Raw genomic sequence first — 20,530 nt, 5'->3', positions numbered from 1 at the left:
GCTTTTTCACGGTATTTGAACGCTGGGGCTCCCCGCTGTCGGAGCAGCTGTTTGAGATGTCACCGCGCCCACAGCAGCCCACCAACCCAGCGCCGCCAGCAGCGCGCACCGCAGCCCGGCCGGCAGGGGGCGCCGCGCGATAGATGGCATCGGCGCACGCTCGATAGCGGCAGCGTCGCTGCCTCCCGCCCGCTGGCGCGGTGAGCGCGGCTGCGCGCTGGGCCGGGACCCGGAAGCGGCGGAAGCGGTCGCGGGGCGGTGCGGTGCGGGAGCAGCGGCGTTGAGCGGCCGAGCGCGTCCACGGAGCGCCCGGCGTCGCGCTGGTGCGTGGGGCCGCGGCGGCGCGGAGGGGGCGCGCCGGAGGGCGAGGGAGGGCGCGGCCATTTTGTGCCGCTCTCGGCGGGCTGGGAGAGCCGGTGAGGGGGGCGGGCCCGAAGCGCCCTCTTTGCTCCCGGGCGCGGTGCCTTAGGGCCCCGTCGCCGTCCTTCGGGCGAGGAACCTCGGCCCGAACCGGGGCTTCGCGGCGGGTTTGCCAGAGGGGAACAAAGGCGGCGGGCCGGGTGGGGCCGGGCGAGGCGGGGAGCGGCCTGGCGTTGGCGGTGACAGGCGCGGGGACGGGGCCGCGCCCGGCGGGACGGTGTTGGAGGCTGCACTCCGTGCGGGGCTGTAATAATAATAGCGCACTTGGTGCGGTAAGAATAGCGCGCTGCCGTCGCGCAGTATTTCACGGGTTATAAGTGTCTGCGAGGCTGCGAGCTGGCCGCGTCGCCTCCCGCTTCTAATAATAGGCGGCAGCAGCGCGCTCGCTCGGAGCCGTGCGATGTGGCGGCCTGCAGTGGGACGGGGCCGTCCAGGCTCCGAAAGTGCTTCAAGTGCATTTAGAGCTGAGTGCGGTGTGGAGGGCCTGAACCTAAAGGGAGTTATAGCTGAGTGCCGAATGTTGTTGATGTAATTCTTTTGCAGATTATGAAATTGCTGTTAGGAATTTTCTCGAGGAGGTCTGGCGTGGAAGCAAGTCTCCAGGGGAATTCTTTGTCAGTCACCTATGAAGCTCCTGGTTTTAAAGTTGTGCTTCTGCAATGAAGAAAAGGAGACGGCTCGCTGCAAATGTAAACGAAAAGGTTCGCCTCGGCCATGAGAAAGTTGCTTCGGATCAGATTCTTGTAGTAGACTGTGCCCAGGAAATTGTCTCCAAGTCTGCAGAAATAGCTCCTGCAGATCAGCTTGAATCTGCCCCAGAACTTTCACCCTCGTCAGAACAAAGGAAGCTCCTAAGCTCCTTACAGTACAACAAAAACCTGCTCAAGTACCTAAATGACGATAGACAGAAGCGTCCGTCATTTTGTGATTTGCTCATAATTGTAGAAGGAAAAGAATTTAGTGCTCACAAAGTTGTAGTGGCTGTTGGGAGTAGTTATTTTCACGCCTGCTTAAGCAAAAATCCAAGCACTGATGTCGTCACGTTAGATCACGTAACTCATTCTGTCTTTCAGCATTTGTTGGAGTTTCTGTACACCTCTGAGTTCTTTGTATATAAAAATGAAATTCCGCTGGTGCTGGAAGCGGCAAAATTTTTAGATATTATAGATGCAGTGAAGTTGCTGAATAACGAGAGTGTTTCTAGCATACAGTCCGATGTGGTAACTGACACACCTACACCTGTAGAAACGCTAACCGAGCTGACTGGTAAACTGTTGAATAGTCATCAGTGCACTTTCTGTGGTCGAAGTTTCTGTTACAAGAAGTCTTTAGAAAATCATTTGGCTAAAGCCCACAGATCCCTTTCACTGGAGAGAAAACATGGGCTAAAAATGGTTGAGAAAGCAGGCTTTTCCACTCGACGGTCCATGAGAAACCGTAAGTGTCCGGTTAAATTTGACGATAGCGATAGTGAAAGTGATGATGCATCTGACAGCAATTTGGAAAAAGTCAGTTCTGACAAGGAAACATCTGATAGAAGTGAATTTGAAGACAGTGGAAGTGAATGCAATGCTGATGAAGAAGGACAGGAGGAAGAAATGTCAGGTGAAGATTCAGACACTGAAGAGCAAAGTGAAAAAGAACATGATACTGAGGAGGGTTCCGAGGTAGCTGATTCCGTGGGAAGTATTCCTGAAGGCTTAGCTCCGGTCATCATTCAGAGCAGTAACAAAAAACTGCTGCAGTGTCCCAAGTGTGACAAAAAGTTTGATCGAATAGGTAAGAACAAGCAAGTTGGGTAGCTCTCTTTCCATTATTCCGTGTGGGAATGCTAATTGTACAGGGGATAAACAGAGCTGTTTCACGGGGTGAAGATCAGAAGTTTTGGGTGACACCCTTTGGATCACGGTAAGTGGGAAAAGGAGCATTCCTCCTAGCAGCGGGACTTTTTTTCTTATAATAGCCGCGTTGTTTCTTTCATCATTTTGAAAGCTTATACAACGGGAGGTTTGTGGTGTGTGTTAGTTCCTACTTAGAGCAGTGTGTTTAGCTTGCTCTTGTTCTAAAAGTTGTTCGATACAACTCTTAGAACTGATTTGTTGTCCTGATCTGTTTGTTTGCTTTTAAATTGACTATAGCATAAAAAACATACTTGTGAATTATTTTGACTCTTCTGTGCAACTTGTCATTTTGAAAGTACTTTGGTTAGTTGAGTTTATAAACAGTTGTGTCTTTAGTGTTATCCACATTTTATAGAGGGCAACTGAGGTGAAATTAATTTCCCAAATCCGAAGTTACAAAATAATAGCTGTTCAGTATTGGAACGGCAAGACTTAACCTGTACTTCAAATGCCATGTCTTAAAATTAAAGGAAATCAGGAAAATTTCTTGAGATGACACGTTTTCTTTAAATATTGAGAAGCTATTGTGCAGAAATAAATGGCTTGTGAAGATATAGTGTTGTGTGTTTTGAACTTTCGTGCATTGGAGGCTCTTTCTGCCCTTTTGTGACTAAAAATTCTAGGTTTTCTGCTCACAAAAAAAAAAAAAAGCATGAGAAATAACATTAACTCAAGGGATATATACAGTATTTCTTTGTAAGCTTGTATTTCCATAGGTTTTATTATTTGAAAATATCTTTTTTAAAAATACCAGTTTGCTGGTAAGGTGTTTCTTGTTCTGAAAAGGCACTTCACAGTCAGTGTAATGAAAGTACTCCATATGTCTGGTGCTTGGGGAGTAGAGTAGGCATTAGGGTTGAACTGGTGGGATTCAAAATTCTTGCACGTGTTTAACAGTAATACAGAGCAATTGTATTTTTACTCTTAGTTTTACAAATAGCTGTGATGGAAGTGTATGGAGGAACCTTGCATGAAATCCATAAGTGATCATCGTGCAGCTTTCAGTGGTGTAAACCAATAGAAATCTGTAGATGTGTGTGGGAGGTACCTAGACCTTGACTGAATTATTCTAGAATTTAGAATCAACCCCCAAGCTTTTGTACTGTACATGATACCTCTTATATTTATGCTAATAAATATATATTTTTTTCTGTTGTTATGTAGGTAAATATGAGAGCCATACTCGTGTACACACAGGTGAGAAGCCTTTTGAGTGTGATATATGTCATCAGCGCTATTCAACGAAGTCCAACCTGACGGTGCACAGAAAGAAACACTCTAGTGATACAGACTTTCATAAAAAGGAACACAAGTGTCCCTACTGCAATAAGCTGCATGCAAGCAAGAAGACGTTAGCAAAACACGTGAAGAGGCAAGTATGAGCTAATTTGGCACATGTTTCTGAGGAATTGTTTGTGCAAACAGCATTTTTTTGCTTTATTTATATAATTGATTCTAAGCATCTTTTCAAAGGCCCTAGGGATTAGCAATGTCAAACTAATTTGCCATGTCGACTGCATGAGAACTGATTAAATAGCAGTTCCACAGCAGTTCTGTAACTATTACAGTACCGTAGATTTTTAGGTAAGTATTACAATGCTCAGATTAGCTATTAGAGTCAGTCAGAACACAAGTCTTCATAATTAATTATCTGTTTGTTTTTGTTTTTTTTTTTAATTTGAAGGAAGGATGAAAGGCCATTGATTTTATATGTTAATACTATACTGTTGGTGATAATGGATAAACAGTTTCTCCCCAAATTCTTTTAGATTAATAAATTGTTTATGACAAGTCTAATTAAAGGTGTTCATATTTATGTATCACTTTTTTCTCTTTCTTTGTAAATATCCACAAAGTGTTCTAGTTTAGATGTCCTTTGTATCACCAATTGTCCTATGAGATTCTAAAGGAGTCTACAGTCAACACTGTTTTCAAGATACTTGTGCTTTTAGAGCTGCTTAATTACGATTGTCCTGTTCTGCTGTTTGGCCAACTTTTATGGCATACGGAGTTTAGAAATAGATACTTAGTACTTGGGTGATCTTCATCTTATAAAGTTAAGAATGCTTTCTGCTGCTGTCCTTTCCCTAGGTTTCATCCAGAGAATGTGCAAGAATTTCTTTCTATTAAAAAGACTAAGAGTGAAGGTTGGAAATGCGATGTAAGTAGTACTGCAGTTTTTTCCTGTAGGTACTAAGCTGTTTTGTAACCTGAATGCTGAAGTGAAAATAAGGTACATGTTTCTCTGAAATTTCAGCAAGCTTTATAAGTATAAACTACTTCTTTATATGTGGATTTAGAGGCTGAATTTCGTTCTTTGTGTTCAGTTTCTGTCTAAATAGAGCACCAAGCTGAATTCTAAAATAGTTTGAAGGGCCTGTTTTTTCATGTGATTAGCTATTACTTTTATTGAAGTACATCAATTTGCGGATGATTAAACTTGAGAGTTATGAATACTTAAACAATGGAGTATTTGTTCTTCTGTTAATTACACACTTCAAGCACTGACCTTAAAGTATATGTTTTAGGAATGCTTTGAAGGTGTACGTTAAGTATGAGATGTTTTTTCATTTAGCTGCACATGCATGTCAAGACAATTGTAAATTTGTGTGAAATCTGTTTCTAGATTTAAAATCATAGGATACTTTCCATCATTTTCTGCAAAAGTGTGTGTATGTGAATTTATATCTACTGTAAAAAGAAAAGTGCAGAATTTCCATGCATTTTCTATCTGCTGCAGATAACATTTTAAGGTTTTAAATGTGGTTTTCTGTTTTTAAGGTAATCATTGTGCGTACATTTTTGGTCAGGACAGTTGTTTTTGTTTAGCTAGCTGCTGTAAGCATCTATATGTCTAATACTAGGTGCTGTAACACGATATAATTACTAGTCTTGCTTTGTTTATGAACTTTGGCTTATAAACATACAGGAGAAGGTTGGGAGATGTTAGCTGTAAGGATCAGTAGTGTTCATTCTGCTAGTAACTGCAGCATGGTTGGAGGTATTGCATGGCTGCCTGAGGGTGTGCTCTTCCAGACGAAGTTATGTTGTATGAACATATTACAGATTCCATTTGCTCCTAAATAAGAAACGTTTTAAGAGCAGGAATTAATCGTACAACTGGGTACAGGGAGATGACTGCCTATCTCTGCTCTGCCCTCGTGAGCCCCCATCTGGAGTACTGTGTCAAGGTCTGAGGCCCCCAGTGCAGGAAAGATGTGGCGCTATTGGAGAGTGTCCAGTGGAGGGCCACGGAGATGATCAGAGGGCTGGAGCACTTCTGCAAATGACAGGCTGAGGGAGCTGGGTTTGTTCAGCCTGGAGAAGAGAATGCTGTGAGGAGATCTCACTGCTGCCTTCTAGTATTTACAAGGGGATCATAGAAAGGAGGGAAATAAACTTTTTACTAGGGTAGTCAGTGATAGGATAAGGGGGAATGGTTTCAAGCTCAGGGAGGGAAGGTTCAGATTAGATGTTGGGGAAGTTCTTTACTGCGGGAGTGGTGAGGTGCTGGAACAGGCTGCCCAGAGAGGCTGTGGATGTCCCATCCCTGAAGGTGTTCAAGGCCAGGTTGGATGGGGCCCAGGGCAGCCTGGTCTTGCACCAGATCTGGACATTGTTGGACCTGCCTGCGGCAGGGGATTGAAACTTAATGATCCTCGGGATCTCTTAGAACCCAAACCATTCTATAATTCTATTCTATGATTCTGTGAGTCTTACTTTAATAACAGCTAATAATTCTTACTCCTTTAGGCTTTGATTATTTTAAAGTTGCAGATATTCTGTGTCTCTAATGCATATTTTGAGGTTATATTTTTCTGTTGGGATTTGTGTTCTCTCTTTAAAAACATGCTATCAGACAATTTCCCAGTCAAAATAGGGAACAGGTATGACACTAGTTCTACAGTGGCGTATGCTGCAGAAGAAGCTTTTATCACTGTCCCACATAGGTGTGTGTTTTATTGTCTGAAAACAAACCAAAACTGTTTGTTTTGTGTATATTTGTGTGTATATATATATATATATATATATATATAAAATATATATATATATTTTTAGTAGAGTTGATTTCTTTTCAGGAAAAAGAGTGCTAAACATTAGAGTTGGTAGAAAGAGGGGAGGGTGGAGTGTATGGCTGTTTACAGGATGCCAATATGTTAGTTTGATTTCATTTGACCTATGTCCTAATTTGCATAGCGTAATATATTAGGATTTATGTAGACTCAGGTTTTTCTCTGCAGAGAGCATGTGGAGTAAGCTGTTAAAAGTTGATAAATAAGGAAAAATCCTGATGATAGTGGAAGAATTTTTGATAAAATATATTATCGTTTTAGATTTGTAAGAAGTCCTTCACTCGCAGACCTCATTTAGAAGAGCATATGATCCTTCACTCTCAGGATAAACCATTTAAGTGTACCTACTGCGAAGAGCACTTTAAATCCCGATTTGCAAGACTGAAACATCAAGAAAAATTCCATCTCGGTATAGAAACCTCCTTCTGACATGTAAACAATAGATTTAAAGTAAAACTTCCTCCACCACTGTATGTCCTGATCAGTTTGGTTTCTAATTCATCCACCCCTTTCTTTTCCAATTCCTTCTCTTTTGGATTTTATTTTTTTAACTTTCCGTTCAGCTGTCTTTTTGAGATGTTGTATTGTATCTACATCATTTCTACTGGGGGGGAGGATTAAGTTTTCTTCTGTGTTTTAAGAGCGTTTTGTTTATATTGGTTCTCGGCTGCTGAGTGAGATTCTCCCTGAAGTTTTCCAGAGACCTTCTTCTTACTACCAGATATTTACACCAGCTAGGAACTAGGGAATACATGGTGATAGCAATGGGAATTTGGGTTTTGGAGCAGTTAAAGCGAGCTTGAATATTTTGACTAATCATTCTAATTTTTGCTTTACAGTCATGATACTTTCAAAATAACTGGTATTAGGAATAAAGGGGTAATTCAAGGAAGTTTAATTAAACTGCACCGACTGTACTAAACATCAATCAATTTATTAAATATTTTTTTTCTTTGATTTGTAAATTGATCAGGGTTTTTACGAGTCACTAATGTGTGTATCTTGTTTGGTTTAACTGACAGATAACAATACTGTGTGTGTCTGTTTACCATTAGGGCCTTTTCCCTGTGACATTTGTGGGCGACAGTTTAATGATACAGGAAATCTGAAACGCCACATAGAATGTACTCACGGAGGAAAGAGAAAATGGACATGTTTCATCTGTGGGAAATCTGTTAGGGAACGGTAAGGAAGTGCATGACATTACAGAAATACACAGCATAAGTTCTAGCTTTGACTTTTTAATGTAAAGGAAACCATGTCAGAGGGCTAGTAGGTCAAAACTCAGTGTAAGAGGCACAGGTAACACGATTTACTGATGACCAGTGATAACTGTGCGTAATGTAGTTATGAAGCAGAATTTTATTAAAGATGTTTTACCTCTCACCCACTTCAGTTAGGGATCCTGTATTTGCCAGAACATCTTGCATTTGTTTGGGAAGAGTTTTCTGCCATAGATCTCTTGGTAAATGCAGTGATGAGGACAGGAAGGCAATGAGCACTGGTGAGAGTGGCTGAGAAGGAATTGGACTTCTGCAAAGAGTTTCAAGGAAGATGGAATAATAAACTGCAAAACCTTTGCTACTGTTTCTCTCAATGGAGAAGAATGTTAGTTTGGCTGTTTGGCAACACTGAAGTCCCAAATGTTGACTAATAAATTCTATTTTTGTTCACATGTGTAAGTAGCATGTAGTAGCAAATGCCATAAACTTAAATGCAGTGCAGTCCCTCAGTGCCTTGTTTCCACTTGGAAACCATCGAAATTAAACACGCATTTCTCTTCCAGGTATATGAATTTAAAAATGTAAGTTTTCATTAGTCATTATCATTGCTTCAGTGCAGGTATTAATCAGTGCAGTTTTCTATGAAAGGATGTCATCTTCAAACGTTTCCAAATAGTGACTTATTTGGGTTCTGAAACCAGTCAAATGAAAATAATTTTCATTTGAAAAAAGCAAGCTTCATGTCAGTGAATAAGATTCCAGTGAGTTGTCCATAGAGTATATCTGTTGAAAAGATTGAAGTTTATCTATGCTGGAGCCTGTTTTCTTGATTTATTTTCTTAATGTCTGATAAAGTTGTCTGGAATAATTAACAAGAAGAATGTTTGTCCCTAACAGATTTTTGTGATGGTGTGTGTTATCTAGTACTTTAATCAGTAGGGTATACATATGTTAAAACATTCTAATGCAATAATGAAACAGTGAACAAACTGTGAAAGACAGTCTTACAATTCTGTGAAGTTCAATTTGAACTGAAAAATTTTTTTTTTTTTTTTTTTTTTAAAAAGAAAGTCAATATATATTTATACATTTCAAGTTTCATTTAAGTTATGCAATGCAGTTGAATATTGAAACATTACTGCTTTAATTAGAAATAACTTTTTTTGTGTAAAATGTAGAATATCCTAGACTAATAACATTTTTAATAGGAACTGTAATAGATTGAAGAATTTTCTTTTTTGTTTAATTCATACACATACCAGTTCTGTATACTGAATTTTATTTTTCAATTCCTTTGCTGAAGAAGGATTGCTACCGGCATGCACTTGTAGTTCTTTGCTCTTTGCAAAGGCAATAGTAAAATAAACCTGCAAACATATGTACTTACCTATATACACAAAGTAACTCTGTATGTTAAACAAGCTCTGTGAGGAATTAAGTTAATAGATTTCCATGATCTGGATGTCCTTCCATTTTGATAATAAAGCTTAGAGATACGTAGTGACATATTACTTAGAAGATACTGTCAAAATTGATGTTTTTTTCAAAGTATGTCGCCCAAGCGTACGCTGGGATGATGTTTTGTTTCTGTGGTGATATTGTGTCCAAACTCAGCTGCTTCAGCAAACTGTAGAGGTCTGGGATACTATCTTTGGATGTATGCGTGTGTGTATTTGCATAAATTGAGACAGTTATTTGGGTATGTTTTGATCTATCCGAACTAAACTGAGAAAATGAAGACCTATTTTACTTCGAAGTGGCAGTGACATTGCTTAAAATTGAATTCCACTGCCTTTTTAAAACAGAACAACTTTGAAAGAGCATCTGAGAATTCACAGTGGAGAGAAGCCTCATCTTTGCAGTATTTGTGGGCAGAGTTTTCGTCATGGAAGCTCTTACAGGTACAGATTTTTATCAGATACATTGCTGAAGTGTCTAATCTGGTGATTTATTCACTTTGTCAGCATAATAATTTATACCGTGTTTTGATGTATTCTAAGAGCATTAGTACATGCTTTAATCGTGCTTAAATTTTGAGTGTGCATTAATAATATGTGAGAAATCATTCATTTTTTAAAATACAAAACATCTGAGTGGTTTCAGCACAGAATCTCATACGAATTTTGCATTAAAGTTGAGTATTGTGCATTTGTGAAAACACTTGAATCTTTGTTAATCAGAGAGAAATTAAGTGGAGGACTGAAATGTTGTGTTAATTAATTTTGAATGTGAGAGTTGAGCTCTGTCCTCTGTTGCTTTTTCAGAGTCATTAAGAATATTGCAACTAAATGTTATTTCCTGGTATTTGCGAGAAGCTTTAAAAAATGAATTTTCTGATAATTCTGCATTGAAGTAGCAGGACAGATTATATGAACAAAGTTGTGTTTGGTGGCCGTATGACTATAAATTTCCTAATTTTGAGCAGCGACGTGAAAGTAAATTTGTCTCCGTTGTAATACAGACTTCACCTAAGAGTCCATCACGATGACAAGAGGTATGAATGTGAAGAATGTGGAAAAACATTTATTCGGCATGACCATCTGACAAAACACAAAAAAATACACTCAGGTAGGCATGTGCTTTGAAGATAGTCTCAGAAACAGCTACTTTCAACTGAATGTATTACAGATTCTCTTCAGTGTAAATCTACGTGGTGGTTTTGACCAAGTGCTTTTAAGGTCTGCTTCAGTAGGGTTAACCTTACGTGTTCTCCAAGTTTAAATGCTAAATGTTTCCTCCATGTTAACCTAGAAAGCCAAGGGACAGTCAAAAACATGTAACACCGAATTGCTTTAAACTATAATAATAATAAAAAAAGCAAAAGTGAAAAAGGAGGATTTTTTTTTTAATGAGTTCAGATTTCTTTTTTTTAATAGCAATTTTGTGAAACTTTAATACCACAACAAAGAAGCTGTCACAGTCTCTATCATAGTTTGCACGCTGATCACTTTAATGTAAAAGCATCCAAGAGGTGTTTCTAAAGTTCTCTGTTGTGGAGAAGGAGGAAGAAAGGAAAGTGGTGGTTGTCAACCCTGAGAACAGCCAGAAAGAGATTATCTGAAGGAAGAAATAGAAATAAAAATAAAAATAAAAACATCTCCCAAATGTATTAAGTCAGGAAATGTTACAGGATGTATAGGTAGAACAAAAATTCACTAGGCACTTTCTTAAAATGGAGTCCAAAGGGAACATGGCCTTCTACTAGGCAAAATAATTCATAGGCAGCATGAAATTTTGAAAGTGATCAGAGTCCAAGCTTCCTGAGCCTTTTCTTTGAAGGACGGCTTCTTTTTTAGTGTTCAAAATCATGTTTGCTATAAAATAAAGAAATCTTTTTGAAAACTCAAGTACAAAAAAAAAATCCTCTTTTCTACTCTATTTGCTTTTTCCCCCTCTAGAAAGTTACATTCTTTGACTGTCCACACTCCTCCTACTTACATGAGAAGAAACATTCTGCCACTATTTGGAAGATCTCAAGATGACTAAAAAGAATCAAGATTCTTTTAAGCAGCAGAATAAAAGAAAAAGGTAACTATGTAAATCAGGATAATAAGATAAATGCTGTGAAGCAATTCTAAGTTCTGAAAATTAGCGGCTGAAAATATGATTAAATAAGCTTTTGTAGCTTCTGAGTTATTGAATATACTACATTTTGAATTGTAAAGAAGAGAGTAGATTCCTAGTCATTCGTTCGTACCTCTTGTACAGTGAGGTGAAGTGTCCCTTAACTCATGAAAATGAATTTGTATGTAGGAACGAGGATACGGTCAGTTATACTCACGAACAAGAAATGGTAAAAATCTTTGCTCTGATAGAAATATCCTACTTTTTGAACTCTGTTCTTTGATAACAGATAATCCTTTGGTATAAAAATCAAGGAAGGTATGGAAGAGTTTGATGTGGATCTACTCTATTTGTTACAACTATAACTCTTGGACAGTTAGTAAGTTCCAGAAGGTTTAACCAAAATGTATTGAATTTTGCCTTTAAAGGTGAAAAAGCACACCAGTGTGAAGAATGTGGGAAATGTTTTGGCCGTAGAGATCACCTCACTGTTCATTATAAAAGCGTTCATCTAGGAGAAAAAGTTTGGCAGAAGTAAGTGTTGGCAATTCTAATAACTGCATAAACGCTTCTGTAACATAACTGGTTTTGTTAAGACTTGCATGTTTGTGCAGAACTGTAGTTATCTATGTGTCTGTTATGGCCATTACCTTTGTCCTTGGTAAAGATACCATTATAGTTTGAAATGGATGTCAGAAAATTGCCTTTGCAATTGAAGTGAGTCCTTTTCTTTGTAGTGTAATGAAGTGTTAAAAAAAAAAAAAAAATTTAAAAAATTTAAAAAATCAAATTATAATTCCATAGAAGTGTATCAGATAATTGTTGTTTCGGTGTTGTTCTAAATTCTAAATGAATGGTTTGTTGTAATATTTCTCACTATCATTACATACTAATTAAGAGTGAATTATTAGACATCATTTAAGCACTGTAATAACTTCCACTCTGACCTATCTAAGAAGCTGGAAGTAGACTGTTGATTCTGAAAGGAGGTAAATACTTAGAAAATCTACATATTTCTATACATTTAAAATGCAGCAGGGTTTTTAAATTATTATTGAGTTCCAAAAATGAGCTTTTCAGAGATGTCCAAGTAAACTGAAGTTATTTGTTTTTCAAATCATGTATTTCAACTGCTTGTACTCAGCAGTGTGTGGAAGCCTTTATGTCTATGTTGGAAGCACAGTAAATTGTCCTATCATTCTATGCTTTTTTTGTGAGGAGTTTTTTGGTCTTTTTTTGTTTTTCTTGGTAGCCTGTAGGCTGAATCATTCCTAATAATTAATTTATGGCATAATCGTACCAGAGTGAAAGCCTCGAGTGGGTGTTAGTCAAAAATGGTATTGAAGGACGTATTTGGGAAAAGGAAAAAAAGTTTTAGTAGTCTTTGCTCCTTGAATGTTAGTTGTCAATCCCAGGAGAGAATATGAGTTTTAGTCTGGGAGAGCTAATTGGCTTTACTGTCACTCAGATGATGAAAAATATGAATATAATATAATATGAATGTAAGGAAGTTTGGAAACTTGGATTTCCATCTGTTTTGCAGTTAAAGACTTCACAAAGGACTGTGCACATAGTTTTTTCCAGAACTACTAACAGTAAAGCTATCTAACATGAAACATATATTTTTCTTTAAAGATATAAAGCAACGTTTCACCAATGTGAAGTCTGTAAGAAAGTTTTTAAAGGAAAATCAAGTTTGGAAATGCATTTTAGGACACATTCAGGTAAAAAACAAAAATGCATGGGAACTTATTTTTGTACTTCAAAATTAATGGTATTGCTTTAACTTACTACAATTGTTAAGCATTCAGAGTAAGAGTAGCAGAATGCTGCCGCACTCACTCCTCATCATATGTGTTGGCTCTTTCTGAGTACTGCCTTGTGAATACGTGTAACTTGATATGTTGAGAATTGTCAGCACAGGTTTGTGGTATGTCTCCACACCCAGACTGCCTGATCAGTTTAGGGGTACAGAGAATACTGTGTTCCTACTGGTAATCTGAACAAGGATCTGAAATCCATTTGTGGTAGGGTTTATGTCTTCAGAGAAAGTCATCGTCCTTTCAAAATGTGAAGTATAAACTAAGCTTATTTAATAGTGGTGCTATAACTGTTGAAAGACAGGTTTTTTTGGTTTGTTCTATTTTTTCTTTTGTAGTTTGCTTTATATTCTGATTGTTTTTATGACAGAAATCCCAAATATTGGGAGAAGGGTTTGTCAGTATAACTTCCAAACTTTCAAGGGCTCCCTTGATATCGGAATTGTTGTTGAAATATGCTCTTTGTTTTCAGCACGCTCATTTTATGCTGGGTTTCTATGCTACGTACAGCTCATCTATTTATGTATAAGGTGGAATTATTCAGTCAATTATCTTTACATCTTTTCTTTGCTTCTTCGTAGGTGAGAAACCATACAAATGTCAAATCTGTAATCAATCTTTTAGAATTAAGAAGACGTTAACAAAGCACATGGTTATTCATTCAGATGCTCGACCATTTAATTGCCAGCACTGCAATGCAACATTTAAGCGAAAAGACAAGCTGAAATACCATATTGACCACGTTCACGGAACAAAGGCAGCAGAAGAGGCACTGACATCTTCTTCAGAAGAAAAACTAGTCTCTTTACCAGTACAGTACACTTCCGATGACAAAGTTTATCAAACTGAGGCTAAACAGTATGTGGAACAGTCCAAAACATATCAATCGGAAGCCAAAACTTTGTTACAGAATGTATCTACAGAAGTATGTGTGCCTGTGACTCTGGTACCGGTTCAGATGCCTGATCCTCAAGCTGATCTAGTACAGCATACTACTCAGTCACATGGCATTCTTCCTCCACAGCATGAGCAGGCAGATTATCAGCGTGCGACAGATCTGTCATTTTTAGAGAAATATACTCTTACTCCACAGCCTGCAAATATTGTTCATCCTGTGAGACCTGAGCAAATGTTGGATCCTAGAGACCAGTCATATCTTGGAACTTTACTGGGGCTGGATACAGCTCCTACTGTACAGAACATTTCAAACAATGAACATTCGTGATCAGAGCATAACATTCCACCTAATTTACTAAGCCATTAGCCAACAGGAGGCTGATATGGCAATTAAGATTTATATTTTGTATTTTATTTGGACTTGTGAGTCTTCTGCATAGTTTTTGGAAAAACAGGTTTGTTTACATGATATTTGAACATTTAGGCACACTGATGTATACAGAGAGTGTTTCTTGTGATTTTAAGAGTTTATAAAATATTATAGATGGTCTTTTAAAAATTATGCTCTGAAATATCTTTTAAGGATAGTTGCTGAGAAAATGTAATTATGTACCTGCCTATTAATTTAATTTTTTTTTTTGCCTTTCAGCATCTCACTGAGTTAAAGTTATAAGTGTAATAGAAAGCATACTGGAAGAAAAAGGATTGTATCAAATTCATTAGAAATGGTAAGCGTAGGCAGTAATACAAAACACAAACTTCAAATTATGTTTCACGTGTAAATTATAATTGAATCCTCAGGCATCTTTGGAGAGTTTTTAAATTTCTAAAGACTGCAGCCTTTAAGTTAATGGAGGGAGCTAGATAATTCTGGAAAGTGATTTAGATATTTCAAGAACACAAAACATGGAACTGTAAAGAACGCCAGAAGTATAATTAGGCTACCTACATTTGGTCTGTTACTTGTTCCTTGGTCTTAATATTGACTTATGTATGAAGATTTAGACAATACTTTTGTCTAATTTTCTGCCGTTAGCCCTATGCAATTTTAGTATACATTTTTCTTTTTCAGTCATGTTTGTTTTCTAAAGTGTGTCCCACACTCTTAAGTTTGAAAGAAATGTCATGTAGCCAATAGACAGTCATAAAGAACTGGCATGACTTATCCTTGTTAGAGCATCAGTTGTACCAGGATCCCCCATATTCATTTTCAAATTATCTGTGATGAAGTTTAAAGACAGTTATTTCCAGTACAGCACTCAATTGTTTTCTTTAAAAAAGAGATAATCACCAATCATAAATCTTTTGTGAGTTGCTAGTGATTTTTTTCCACTGTCTTGTGTTGTTTATAAAGCAAAATTAAGCTCTAGAGAGTATGCTATTTCTTCAGTTATTTTTAGCTTTTTCTTTACTAGAAGTAAGGTTAAAAAAAAATAACCTATTTTTAACTATAAAGTCTAGTGTAATTTACCATGAAATCTAGTATAATTTAATCTAGTGTAATTTAAGATCATTAAGCTTTCTATTTTAAGCCTAATTTAAGTCTTTCTTCTTTGTTTGTATTGTGAAAATTATGCCAAAGAAGATATTGGATATCATTTTATAACCTTCATTATTGCTCACAAGAATTACAGTCTAAGGTAAATTTTTCCCCAGCCTCCCCAGTAATCTGCTATTATTAAATTATTATATTAAAGTATCTTTAAAGTGGGTAACTGGATCTATATGAATTATTGTAACTGTTGGATTTTTCCAGTGACCTGAACACAACCAGTCTGTGTTGAAAAGCTCTTCTATCATCCCTTTTCTGTAAACTGTAAACACTGAACCTTTCAAGTCCTATTTAAATACTTTGGTGTGAGATTATTTTAGTTCCCATTTACTTCAGTGTTGAGCAGTTTGCAGGAGAGGGGCCAGAGCTGCCTGAATGTTCATACTTTGAAGCTTGTGCCCTATCAGATTCTTAACACACCAAAGATTTCTGTTAGCTGTTCAGTAGTGGCAGAGTTATAGTATTTTAAGTGTTACCGATACTTAAATAGGACTTAGCCAAAGAAGCACAATGAAAGTCCTAAACTTTAAAAAGTTCAGTTTTTGAAACAGGACTATGTATGTTTAACTGTTCTATGTTTGTATCTCTGAAGTAAAATGTGGAGCTGTGCTCTGGGAATGTTCAGACTGACGTGCTGTAAATATATCTGGTAAGAATCGGAATACTGGCAAATATACAGCAATAATGAGGCCTTTGAATGCCACTTTCTGAAAGGACACTATCAAGTACTATACTTCCTGCTTTCTAACTCCACCTTTATCTCCTCTCCTAAACAAATCATTTTTCATCTTTACACTCCATGACTTGGAAACTACTGTTTTATCTGTAGTTTTCAAGTTTACATGTATATGTCATATTACCATGTGTTGTGCAACATGAGTTCCATCATTTGTAATTGTATGATTAAAAGTAAACTGACATCAGTGGGGTCAGTGCAGTTCTCATAGTTAGAAGCCTGTTTATTATTTCTTGTCTCTTCTGGCCTACTATAGAAGTAGGTATTGTAGGATTTCGATAAAACAATGACTTAAAATTGGTTGGTAACTTATTTGTTTCCTTTCAAAGTCCAGTTCTTTTGCAGGGCGTTCTAGTAAAATACTAAAAGAGAATTTAGAGCACGTCTACTTGATAATGTCCTTTTAATTTGTTTTGTTTTGTTTTTTGGTGATTGTGCCTTTTATGTATATTCTGATAATGGCTTTTTTCTGTAATTAGTTGATTATTCAGAAGGAGTTAAGGTCAATATCTTCTGAAGGGCTTCATGTTTTTGGATGCCCAACAAGGAACAGATTATAAAAATGACTTACTTTTCAGGAAAAAACGAGCTCTGTCTTCACTGTTTGGATGGCCAGAAATACTGGTCATTCCTGGAAAAGAAAAAACAACACAATATACTAGTTCTTTGACATTCTTTTGTTTGCAGATAATCAGACTAGTTAATGTTTTAACCTGCTGGTCAGGCTGATTGTTGCCAGTTGACAGTGAATAAAAATAGGAAATATTACATTGTTTTTATTTTTAATATCATTAGCTGCAACTCTTACGGCTTTACATCTATTCATGTATAAGCTGTGTAAATTATCATGGACTGGTACTTCATGTGGTGGATGGAAGTAGCTGATCTCTAATGGCAGATGGTTCCTTTTGTTCTGGAGTTGAAGGACAGAGCTCTGAACCTCACATCTGTGTGGGTCAAAACTCCTTAGGTATCTAGTACCTCCATTTTAATACGTGTGTGTACTCTTAACAGTAGTCATATCCTATTAACCCGGAGAGCATTTTTACAATACAAGCTGTGTTGTATCTGACAGTAATTGATTCAGTTGACTGTTAATTGCCAAAGAAGGAAGCAGGTCTCTCAAAATGTCTAAAGAATGATGAGTGGCACATTGAAAGATGTTGGTCTTTTCCACGTGCTGACCTTTGGGGAGAGGGATTGGACTCCACAGCGGTGCTCCAAACTCGTACGTAGTTCTGAGAACTTAACTGCACTCATTCTGTAAACACTGAATTATGTGCATTTTGCTAGACAAATTTAGTAATTTTTAGCTGTTGACTGGATTGCTGTCCTTTCCTTAAAGTGATTTGTCTATTCAGTTTTATTTATTTATATTGAAATTACTGCTTGAGCACTGACACTTTTCCTACAGAGGTATCGTTGTCATGGCTTGTTTTTGTTTTTTTGAGCATCAGTAATTGTAATGGTGATGATACATCTTCTGTAAGGTTCTGGTTTCCTTAAAATATTTAGTGCTACTTCAGTCCGCATTGTTATTTGGGTAGCTATTTTTCAAGATGGGTCAGGCCAAAACACTACTGCAAAAGATGGACTTGCCGTCATTAAAGAGCTAAACTTATTTTCATAGTAATAAATATGAAAGAGTATTTGGAACGCTGAGGAATGACTCTTCAGTTCAATTAAAAATGGTAATAGTTATATCAGTGTAGGAACTCGCACAAAGCAAAATGACTGAATTTTGAGAAGGTTAATGGTGGCGATTTTTTTTTTTTTTTTTTTTTTGCAAACAACTGCAAAAAATGTTATGTTTTTTTTTTCCTATGTTGAGCATACACACATACTAGATTGCACTCCACACGTAGTGCATTTATCATAGCATATTAGTGCATTGTCCTTTTTTTTTTTTTTTTTTTTTTTTGGACTTTATCATCTCACTATGATTCGGTTGTTTCATCATATGCATCAAAGAAGAAACTTGCAGAACATAGTGCAGGGCAGTCACTGTGTTAAGCCCATAGCGATCCTCTGCATAGTTTGTAAGAAATGGTTTGGTATAAAGGGATTTGAAGCATTAAATGACTTTTCTTTTTTTTTTTTTTTTTTTTTTTAATCCCCCGGTACCATTTTGCTCATATTTAAATGTTGGTCCCTTTATATGAAACGATAAGGTGAAAGAAGCTCAATATTTTGTCACTGGTATATGAAATACTGTGTTTTAAATGTGGTCTGTATAGGTTGGTAATTTAGGTGGAAGTCTTTAAAGTTGTCTTTTTAGGAGAAATTCTTTGCTGTAAGGAAAAGTTAGAAAGTGTACTGTAAATGTAGGGGTACTCAGTCCAACGTGTAATTTTGTTTGTTATGGAAAAGTAAAGTTCTTTTGTCTTAACATTGCTCGCTTCACAGGGCTTCTTGCAGTGGTGCTTGCTCTGTTTTGCTTTCTGCCTTTTCACTTTGAGCAGCGTAGGAACACAGTATGGAAACAACGCTCTGCGTGTCTTTTTACTTTTACAACTCCTGGAAGATAAACAGAGATGAGGCAACGTTTTTGTCACTCTTGTGTGTGTTACTTTTTATTTTAAAATATTTTGTAAATTAAATTTATTTAAAAAAAAAAAAAAGCTTCTGTTTGTTCGTATGGAGAAAGCGGGGGGGTACTTTAATGTAATGTTTTGTCGATTTATTTCTGTTACTGTCCCATTTTTAATTAACCCCCGGCGCTGGGTCTGCCCTGCCCCCACGAGGCGGCGCCCTGAGGAGCCTCCCTCTCGCCGCGCTGACCGGCGCTCTCGGCCGTTTAAATAAAACGCCCGGCGCTCATTGGCGGAGCGGCGGGAAGGGCGGCGATTGGCTGACGCGCCGGATTTGAACCGGCGGGCGGAGGTGCGGCGGTTGGGGTGGTGACGCAGCGCGGCGTCCCGTCCCCGGCTGTGAGGGGAGCCGCAGCCCGGTCCCGCTGCGTGACCCGCGCAGGGCATGGCCGCGCGCTCGTTCCCCGAAGCGGCGGCTTGGCAGCTGAGCCCCGCCGGGAACCCCCGGAGGCGGCGCTGGGCCGTACCGCGGCCCGAGGATGACTCGGACGAGGAGCCCGCCGTGCTGGTCCTCAGCCACTTCTCGCGGCCGCCGTACCTCAGTTTCGGCAGTCTGCGCGTCGGCTCCTCGCGTACTCGGCTCCTGGGGATCGACAACCCCAATGCGGAGCGCGTCGAAGTGCTCGTCGATCGCTTCCCGGCCTCCGCCACGGGCTTCAGCCTTGAGCGCCGCCGCTTCTCTGTGGAGGTACGGGGCTGCGGGGGGCACGCGGGGGTTCCGAGCCGTGCTCTCGGGCGGCTGCAGGCGGAGGGGGCCGGGCTTCTCTTCACGGGAGCCTCCGATCGGCGTGAGGTGCTCCTGCGAGTCGTGGACTCGTGCTGCCCAGGGAAGAGCTTCTTTTCCCACTCGTCATAGAATGGGTTCGATTGGAAGGGGTCTTAAAGAGTATCGAGCTCCGATCTGCTTGCCGTCTGCAGGGTTGCCAGCCCTCGGGCTGCCGAGGGCCCCATCCAACCTTGAACAGCTCCAGGGATGGGGTTTCCATTGCTTCCCTGGGCAGCCTGTGCCAGGGCCTCACTGTAATTCTATGTCAAAATGTAGGATGTATTCTGTATTCTGTCTGTCTGCAAGATGCACAGATAGCTGATTTCGGAGAATGTGGCTTTTAAGACAGAAAAGACCCCTAACGTCATCACATCCAAATGTCCACCTATCACCAATGTTTCCTCACTAAACCATGTCCTTTAGTACACATCTAAAAGTTTCTTGAACGCCTCCAGGGATGGTGACTCCACCACCTCCCTGGTGAGTCTGTTCCAGTACTTGCCCACTCGCTCTTTGTGAGGGAAGGAGGTAGCTCTCTGAAGATCACCTGCAACAAGAAGCTTACAAAAGCAGACTGAAATCTTGCTGTGAAGTATTTAAAAGATCCTGTTGAAATTAGTAAGTATTAACTATTCATAGAATCATAGAATGGCCTGGGTTGAAAAGGACCATAACGATAATCAAGTTTCAACCCCCTGCTACGTGCAGGGGTGCCAACAACCACATCAGGCTGCTCAGAACCACATCCAGCCTGGCCTTGAATGCTTCCAGGGATGGGGCATCCACAACCTCCTTGGGCAACCTGTTCCAGTGCGTCACCACCCTCTGAGTGAAAAACTTCTCCTAATCCCTAACCTAAACATCCTCTGTCTCCATTTAAAATCATTCCCCTTGTCCTATCACTATCCACCCTCTTAAACATCCGTTCCCTCTCCTGTTTATATATTCCCTTTAAGTATTGGAAGGCTGCAATGAGGTCGTCCTGGA

General features: G+C 38.9%; 2 protein-coding genes across 5 annotated transcripts in view; both read left to right on the top strand.

The window, feature by feature from the left end:
* Positions 1 to 251: 251 nt before the first annotated feature.
* Positions 252 to 17,971, top strand: ZBTB41 (zinc finger and BTB domain containing 41). 4 transcript variants are annotated; one of them, XR_006179446.1, is made up of 12 exons: positions 252 to 323; positions 964 to 2,199; positions 3,486 to 3,693; positions 4,413 to 4,482; positions 6,656 to 6,803; positions 7,450 to 7,579; positions 9,423 to 9,518; positions 10,079 to 10,185; positions 11,610 to 11,715; positions 12,817 to 12,905; positions 13,583 to 14,353; positions 14,548 to 17,971. XR_006179446.1 is itself a non-coding variant. In XM_042874020.1 (11 exons), the coding sequence occupies exons 2-11, from the start codon at positions 1,080 to 1,082 to the stop codon at positions 14,224 to 14,226; spliced, it is 2,718 nt and encodes a 905-aa protein (XP_042729954.1). In that variant the 5' UTR covers positions 252 to 323; positions 964 to 1,079; the 3' UTR covers positions 14,227 to 17,971. The 4 variants fall into 4 exon arrangements, 2 of the variants coding, with proteins under 2 accessions (XP_042729954.1, XP_042729955.1); XR_006179445.1 differs by having other exon boundaries at positions 13,583 to 14,626; positions 15,484 to 17,971; XM_042874020.1 differs by having other exon boundaries at positions 13,583 to 17,971.
* Positions 17,972 to 19,162: 1,191 nt separating this feature from the next.
* ASPM (assembly factor for spindle microtubules) overlaps positions 19,163 to 20,530 on the top strand; it is a 30,035-nt gene continuing 28,667 nt past the window's right edge. The window contains exon 1 of the mRNA XM_042873725.1: positions 19,163 to 19,465. Coding sequence (XP_042729659.1) covers positions 19,163 to 19,465 — 303 coding nt within the window. The remainder of the gene's footprint in view (positions 19,466 to 20,530) is intronic.

Source organism: Lagopus leucura, unplaced genomic scaffold (genome assembly GCF_019238085.1).
Source record: "Lagopus leucura isolate 7727_CA_CO unplaced genomic scaffold, USGS_WTPT01 Super-Scaffold_100009, whole genome shotgun sequence".
In the NCBI taxonomy this organism is placed as follows: Eukaryota; Metazoa; Chordata; class Aves; order Galliformes; family Phasianidae; genus Lagopus; species Lagopus leucura.
This window is presented reverse-complemented; position numbering and strand designations above follow the sequence as displayed.

Bases quoted from the DNA above. Each gene is read 5' to 3' on its own strand.
- ZBTB41 (XM_042874020.1), top strand. From the start codon at position 1,080: ATGAAGAAAAGGAGACGGCTCGCTGCAAATGTAAACGAAAAGGTTCGC. The intron at 3,694-4,412 runs GCAAGTATGAGC...TCCTTTCCCTAG, and splicing joins TTAGCAAAACACGTGAAGAG to GTTTCATCCAGAGAATGTGC. The intron at 6,804-7,449 runs GTATAGAAACCT...GTTTACCATTAG, and splicing joins TCAAGAAAAATTCCATCTCG to GGCCTTTTCCCTGTGACATT.